Below are 8,121 nucleotides of genomic sequence, written 5' to 3'. Positions count from 1 at the left end.
TCATTGAATAAAGGGCGTTAAAAAGTCACACTGGGCCACATCACAATTATGACGTTAAAGATTCAAATGCATTTGATGCGTTACACCTTTATGCCTCTCCCAAGATACAAATGCGCTTTATAAATAATTACTTACCTAGTGAAATGTTCTACCATTGTTTACAGAGAGATTTTTGGCAGTCCATATATGTGCACAGAACATTCTCTCCGGTTACAACACAATGGAAGTGGGAGTTATTTTTGATATTCTTCAAAGTTGCATATTTTCTATGATAGCATCTAAACATGATTAAGAATACAGGTGAATGTCTAAAAGATTCCTGTGAGACTAAATACTTAAAGCATTAAATAGAACATAATACTAAAATCAAATCAACACTTTCATGAATATCCTATAGATCCCTTTTCCCATTTCATTTTTTTTTTCAAACTTTAAGGGATGAAAAATGACTTCATAATAGTCTTAAGTTTTAAGACCCATATGGATGGGAAATGTTAGAAATGAACGTTTACTGCTGACTCACAGATTTATTGGTAAGCTATTCGAGGTCAAGTCAACGTTGTCTGTTTGGTTAGTAAACTGCAGCAGGTCATGGTCGAGAAAGGCAGTTATCAGAGGAGGATATGTCAGCTGGCTACTGTAAAATGATTGCACATTTTATTTGTTTATTTTGTTATTTTCTGGATATTTTTAAACTGTTAGTACATTGATATACTGTAAATGTTATGCTTTACTTGACAAAAAAATGCTTATTGACACCACACAAAGTACACCAGAATCAGAATCAGACCAAATTCAGAAAGTGGACAAACCGGTCTGGTTATAAGACTCAGAAAATCCACTCAACACTCTCTTACAGTATGTCTATAACCCAAGTTCTGTGGCCATGACCACCATTAGTTCTGAAGTACAATCACTATACATTACCACCACTTATGTTTTTAATGGACCAGAGCGGATGCTTTTCAGTGAGTTTTGGAAAGCATAGAGTACTACACTTCAGTCCCACAGTTTAATCAACTGTTCTTAGATTTTCATTCCTGGTTTAACAACGTTTTACTAACAGCTGCGGCAATGCACTTTTCATCTTTTGTTTATTTCACAAGATCTGCATTCTGTTCATGCCACCAGAACAATGCACAAATATTGCGTCGATCAAGCTTCAGTGTCAACCGCAAAACGGAACTTTGCTGAAACATGATATCAAATCTATATAACATGAGCCTATGGATTATCTTCCAAACTTTACATAAGGATAAATGTTTAATATGATTTGTGGCACTTTTTACAGAGTTGTAGCATTTCATCCTGTTGTCTCCTGTTCTGTGTGCAGGTAGTCATTTAACACGGGATAAGACACTCTGACCCAGAATTCTGTTTGGATGAGCCAAAGACAATATTGAAACTCGGTTAAAGTCCTAGCGGTATAAAACAGCTCTATAAACAAGAAAACTTTGACTTTCGTTGTCACTTGAAGATACAATAAAACAAAGACAAAACAAGCAGAAATGAAAACTCATGGTACATTTAATTTCATTATTTAGGAAGTTTTCATAAAAACTATGATTCTCCATATGAAAAACCATTTTTCATCTACACATTAATTCATTTATAAAATGTGTTATTTTTTAAACTGAGCTCACACATGATTACAATAATTCTATAACAAAACATATGTAGTGCCCCATCAGAGCACTACATATACATGTAACTCTACACACATTTAAATGTCGTCCGACTGTTAGCATTAGTAACAAAGAAACAGTCAAGTACATAAAAGCAAGTTAAACATATGAAAAAGGAATGCTGATTTGTATTTAAAGATTTGACCAATATCTGTATGAGATTGAATGTAATATCAGGGACAACAGCCAGCTCATTTATGGAAAACTGCTTTATGCATACACATAAGAGCAACATTTTATTTATGGCCTTTACAAAAACAAACGATAGTAACACAAGATGGAGAATTGCCTCAAACACCAGGGATGTCAGGGTCAGTCAATTGTTCACGCTGAAATATAAAGTGAATTGCCTAAATAAGCAGATTTAATACGATTGTGCTCCTAGCGACCATGGCAAAGTGCAATTTGACATTGGCTTTGATCAAGAATTAATGCCAGCACTCCCATGGCACATCTCTGTTACCCAAATCAAATGGTGGTCACACATCACCTCTGATCAATTTTTTTCTGCGACAGTTTATGAATAGTTCTACCAACTTTCCAGTGTGAACACAAATGATCACATTTATAGGGTACAAAACTGCAGTGAAAAGAAAATCTGAATTTAATCATGGTGCACTGATAACAAAACAAAACAAAAATATCACAGAAATTATGTACTTTCAACTCTTTTCTTATTATGATTGTTTATATACTGTATATATGTCAGTGTTACCTGATCTAAAATATCTCAGCAAATGCAAGAAAAACTTAAAAAGAAAAGCGTTGATAACACAGGTGCAATACAAAACAGACAAAGATAGATTTTAAGTGCTGACAGGCTCATGGAGGGAGTCGCTGCCCTCAGCCAGATATTGCAAGATACTGGCAGCAAAGAGAAAACTGTAAACAAGGTAGAGACATTGTGCTGGTGGTGACTCTCCCAATTGTCCAGGCTTCACTCTATTAGGTCAGTAACAATACGAGGTACTGAGGATGGCCCAGTGTGGCTTGTGGGCTCAATTGCTCTTGAGCATCTCAATGCTTCCCTGCAGAAGGGACACGCTGTTCTGTGGTGGGTGTGAAGGGAAAATAAAACAACAGAGGAAAAAAAGGAGTGAAAAATATTTACATATGGGAAGTCATCAGATGGCAAGCCAAGCAGACATGTGATACAGGGAAACTCATCATCCTTACCCTGCCATGTTTTATCTCCAGCTCTGCCATCTCGATCAAGTTCTTGCGGAAGGCCACTACCCGCCTGGCCTTGAAGCTGGTGAGCTCTGCGAAAACCCCAGATTTATGTTAGTAAATGGTCAGTTATTGTTTGCAGGATTTGAACATAGAAACTAGACATCAAATTAGATTAAGCCACTCGTCATAAACTACACATTTAAAGATTAAAGACAATTCATCAAAGCCGGTTTGGATTGCAAACTCACCTTTCTTGCCAGACTCAGAGAGCCTGTTAAACTTTTGCAAAGATTTCTTCTGGTTCTCTTCAGCCTGTGGAATGTCTTTACCCCGCAGGCGAGCTCTGTCAAGAGCCTTATTGCAATTCTCATAATCGGCGAGGGCCCGTGCCCGTCTGTACAAAAGGTCCTAAAAGAATCCAATTGTGTTATTTCTTAGGAACGATCAAATCATTATTTGAGTGTTGTTGGTGTAGTGACCTCATCTTAAGAATACTATATCAAGGTATAATGCACCTTAATAGAATCTGGAATTTGCACTTCTATATTATTGTATTTGGATTAGACGAGTCTAAAAAGACCTGTTCTTGGTTTATGATAGGGATGCAACGAAATTAAAATTCTTGTAACCAAATAAAAATTAAACACTTGGTCGAAGTAACTATGTTACCGTACAACAAAACAGTTCATTAAAAAGTGTCATTCAACATTAGGCCTATAAACAAAAAATATGAATAAACGATAACTGTTGGATTATTATAGGCTACATAGCAAAATGATTTAAAGAAAGAAAAACATCCAATGCAAGCAATTCTAAATGATGCTGACTGACAACCAAATCAGTTCATGTCTCTCCTCCAAACCGGGATGAACAGAACATACTTCGACACGTTGTTAATTACAGGGAACTGAGTACACGCGAGCACTGTATGATATCAAAGGATGTCCCGAGCGGTGGGACTAACATACTGTCAGACAGTCCACTTCCATCTGAAGTAAAGTTAACGACCGGTAAAGATTATTTAATTCTGAAACTTACTCCCGGGCGGCAAGATACATTCTGTGTCTTTCTCTGACACTTTGAAATGCTCCACACACACACACACACTGCAAAAATGTTCGTGGCATTAATAAAGTGCACGTGTGTCTCTCTCTGTGCTGGTTGCAGCTTGATCGTATCACAAGTCATGTTCGGTAAAATGTATTCGACCATTTCACATATTCGGCCGAATACCGAACATGTTCGGTTGCCGAACATTCGGTGCATCTCTACTTTAGGAAGCGAATACAGATTCCCAAACAGAAAACGGTGACTTGTCAACATATCATGGGTTTATTAATAGCAGTGATGTACCACTCATGAATATGAATAAACTGAAATGAATTTACAAAAGAGGGTAGGTCACCTTGGCTGCTTGAATGTCTCTGGTGTAATATCTCAACAGCTCTGTTAGCTTGAGATCCTGGTCTGATGCCACTCTGTCCTCCAATTTCTGTAAAACACAAACATACACGTCAAATAGTTGCACAACCGTTTTACTGTCCAAGTACTTATGGTCCATGTGAACATAAAGAAATACTCACCCTAAGCTTTTCAAACACATCAGCACATTTTTCCAAGTGTCTAGACAACAAAATGTATAAAATCTTATAAATATACATTAGAAGTAAATTAGAAACTAGATTTTTTTTGTATGGTTATTTGAGTGTAAAATATGTTCCTTACTTTTTTAACGTGGTGTTGTTGTCCGCAGCAGTGCTATTCAGAGCCGCAGAAATAAGATTATAATCATCAGCAACACCTTTAAATGAAAAAGGCAACAAATAAACTGTAAGCCTTTGTAAATCTTTAATAATAAATTAAAGTCAAAATACTTTGTTAGTTTTTGGTTAAGACGTCATTCTCACTTTTGTGTGAACGGGTCATTTTCTCGGCCTTAGCAGTGGCATCCTTGATTTTGACAGAATAATCCAGCAGAAAAGTCTTCTCCTGTTCAAAAAATTCATCAACCTCCTGGAAAAGGAAGCAGACAGTGGGTTGCCAATCAATACCTTTGAAGTGATAGTTCATCCAAAAATGAAAAATTTGTCATCATCATTTACTCATCCCCTTGTCATTTCAAACCTGTATGACTTTCTTTCACAGAACACAAAAGATATTTTGAAGAATATTCTTAACCGGCCCCCTGTTTACTTGCATTGGTTTTGTGTCCATACAATAGAAGTGAATGGGAGCCAGTGGTGTCCGGTTACCAACTTCAACTTTTGTGTTCTGCAGAAGGAAGAAAGTCATAAAGGTCTAATGGTTAGAGACTCTGACTTGTAACCAAAACTTTCCGGTTCAAGCCTAAGTACCAGCAGGGATTGTAGGTGGGGGTAGTGAATGATCAGCGCTCTCCTCCACCTTTGATACCACGGCTGAGGTGAGACCCTTGAGCAAGGCAATGTTGCCCCCAACTGCTACTCGGGAGGTGCAGCAATGGCTGCTCACCACTGTGGGTGTCTGTTCACAGTGTGTGTATTACGCACTAATGTGTGTTTGCATAAGTAATGAATGTTAAACGCAGAGCACAAATTCAGAGTACGGAAAATCATTCTTGGCCTCACATCACTATCACTAAATGATGACAGAATTTTCATTTTTGGTTGAACTATCACTTTTTTAATTTATCGATAGGTAAATAGTTATTTTCCAACTGTTTTTTACAAAGCATCAAGGTAATATCAGGTTTATGAGATAGAGAGCGGCCGTGGGCGTGTCTTTATTAGAAACACAAGGGTTGATTTACACACTGACCTTGATCCCTGAGATAAGCACTTCATCAGCAGTCTTTACCATGTTCTTGAAGAATCCACCAAACATTTCCTTGGCATTTTTTCTCCTCACAGTGAGCTATGCATACAAGCAATGAGAAGGACAGCAGTGAACCAATGAGAACCAAACTCTTTACCTATCAACAGTTTGGATGAGATCCGGCAAAGTCACCTGTCTGTGTTATCTGTGGCAATAATTGACACTTGGACAGTGCAATAAAAGACAAACAAGTTATGGCTCCATCTAAAGAGATTTTTATATGAACCAGCAAAGAAAGGGTGATGTCCAGTCGGAGGAAGTTGTTGTGCTGAACTAAGCAGGAAGTGGATCTTAGAGTTTTAACTCAACCCCCCAGCCCCCCTCAAACTTCTACACTCATCCTTTACTCATTCCATATGCTTGTAACCTGCAAACACTGCAGATTTGCAGGAAGTAAGCAAAGCAAACAGATTCTCTCACTGCCACTCTATTTCCTGGTGGACAAAGAAGAAAACTCACATCCTGGTCGAATTCCAGGAATATCTGAAAGTTTCTGTCCTTGCTGAAGATGGGGTGGGAAGACAGTCTTTGAAGAAAAACTTCATGAACCTGCACAGTCTTCTTAAAAACAGCAAGGTATTCCCTGAATGGACAGATATAAACACATACATAATATATATATATTAATACAATTACTGCCACAGAAAGGGGATTTAAAGTGCAACAGGCTGAGGATAAACTATTTAATGTACAATATTATATTGAAGTAGACATACGCCTCAAGTTCCTGCTTCATTTTGCCATATTCCTCTTTAGACATGCTGGATTCACCCTCTCCCAGCTTCTGCATCTTCTCTCTGGGACCCTCAAAGTCAGGCTTTGGTGGGGCGGGAGGGACCTAAGGAATTTTGAGAAGTGAAGGAACAGAATTTTTTTTATCTGGAAGTCTCTTTTCAACATCCTGAAATGCAAAGCCAATATCTAAAACTCTAGGGAAAAAAGAATTGACATGAGACATAATTGGTGGATTCCCTGTTGGCTGATAGCAGTGTGAATGTTGAGAAGTTTAATGTAGACAACATTTTGGACTTACAATGAAGCCAGCATAGTCCTCAGTCTCCACGATTGTGTCATGGAGCCAAATGAAATCTTCATGTTGCCGTGATACCGAAAATTCCGGCTTCTGAAAGGAACTTAGTGTGGTCTGAGAAGAAGTGGATAACAAATCAACATATATAAACCATACATTAATGTCAAAGGGGTGGTTTCCCGGATAGGGCTTATGCCAATTCTCTGCCTAATTTAAATGTTAGAGATGCCTTGATCGAATGCCTTTATCGTAAAATATGTCACTGCGATTGTTTTGTCTCAAAATGCATGCAGAATGTTTTTTTGTCAAATTTGTTTTCTAAAACAACTTAATTATCCTAATTTGACTAAGGCCTAGTCCTGGCTTAAACTAAACCTTGTCCTGGAAACCATTCCATAGAGATTCAAATAGATCAAATAACACTTCTATTGTTCTATATAATGATATGCTGAACAACAGGTACATGTGTTATCTGCTAAAATTACTTCAAATGTACAAATATTTAGGCTTACCTTTGTGTGGACAGTGAATTTGACTTTGTCACGTTCACAAAGAGCGTCAGGTATGTCAATAAGGAGAGATGCATCATTGTTTAAGTCCACTGTCACAGAGCGCAGCTAAACAAAACAAGATTTGTTGAAGACTAAAGACTACAGCTGAGAGAAGGAATTATGGTAATGTCATGTGGGAAAAAACAACTGTATTCTTATAATTGGCTCGAATTTCCTGTGAAGAAATTGAGTCACGTGCCTATTGCTAACGTAGATAGAAGGATGGATGGATAAATAATTTCGTAAATAGTAACGTGCAGTTTAACTGGACTGCAAATTAACGTCAGTCCTCAGAAACAGCAACCAAAACAGGTTAAAAGCGAACATTAAAATCTACTGACGTTAACCTTTACATGCGAACAATCACTTGTTCAAAAAAAGAGTTCGGCGGTTAATTTATTAAGCGGTCGGGCAGAATGAACACTTCCAACATTATAAATGAACAAGTTCTGTCTCCATAATAAAAAGACTTTGCTTGGATTACCTTCTCTTTATCACTGTCCCCCGAGAGAGAGGTCATTATCGGAAGATATTTCGATAAGTTTCTTGCTTCTGGATATTTTTTGGAACTGTACTTCCAACTTTCCAAGTGCAGCTCGGGTCTTCTCTTTCCACTTTCGTCTGTCACACTGGGAACTTCCGGCTAGACATTTTAGCTGGCAACACGTCAAAATAAAAGCCGTTTTATAAACTCACACTCACAGAAGTCGAAGACTTAGACTCAGTGAAATATTACATGAGCTGTATAATTTTGTTTTGGTTGTAATTTACATGTCAAAAATCCGTTAACGGCCAACTGCCAGGGCGCTGTGTTAATTTATGAATTTGA

At 37.7% G+C, this 8,121-nt stretch overlaps 1 protein-coding gene across 1 annotated transcript; it reads right to left on the bottom strand.

The window, feature by feature from the left end:
* Window positions 1-1,509: 1,509 nt before the first annotated feature.
* snx5 (sorting nexin 5) lies at window positions 1,510-7,935 on the bottom strand. Its single transcript, XM_056760619.1, has 13 exons — window positions 7,777-7,935; window positions 7,254-7,358; window positions 6,745-6,855; window positions 6,428-6,549; window positions 6,171-6,294; window positions 5,655-5,750; window positions 4,766-4,871; window positions 4,584-4,659; window positions 4,442-4,481; window positions 4,264-4,350; window positions 3,107-3,266; window positions 2,862-2,947; window positions 1,510-2,734 (listed from the first exon to the last, which is right to left on the bottom strand). The coding sequence occupies exons 1-13, from the start codon at window positions 7,810-7,812 to the stop codon at window positions 2,684-2,686; spliced, it is 1,200 nt and encodes a 399-aa protein (XP_056616597.1). The 5' UTR covers window positions 7,813-7,935; the 3' UTR covers window positions 1,510-2,683.
* Window positions 7,936-8,121: the final 186 nt, after the last annotated feature.

This window comes from Triplophysa dalaica, chromosome 11 (assembly GCF_015846415.1).
Source record: "Triplophysa dalaica isolate WHDGS20190420 chromosome 11, ASM1584641v1, whole genome shotgun sequence".
Lineage (NCBI taxonomy): Eukaryota > Metazoa > Chordata > Actinopteri > Cypriniformes > Nemacheilidae > Triplophysa > Triplophysa dalaica.
The sequence above is the reverse complement of the archived record's forward strand: the minus strand, read 5'-3'. Positions and strand labels throughout refer to the sequence as shown.

Excerpts from the sequence above, each read along its gene's own strand:
- snx5 (XM_056760619.1), bottom strand. The coding sequence starts at position 7,812 with ATGACCTCTCTCTCGGGGGACAGTGATAAAGAGAAG. Across the intron at positions 6,856-7,253 it reads AATTCACTGTCCACACAAAG|ACCACACTAAGTTCCTTTCA; the intron begins GTAAGCCTAAAT and ends ACTTCTTCTCAG. Across the intron at positions 3,267-4,263 it reads GAGACATTCAAGCAGCCAAG|GACCTTTTGTACAGACGGGC; the intron begins GTGACCTACCCT and ends GGATTCTTTTAG.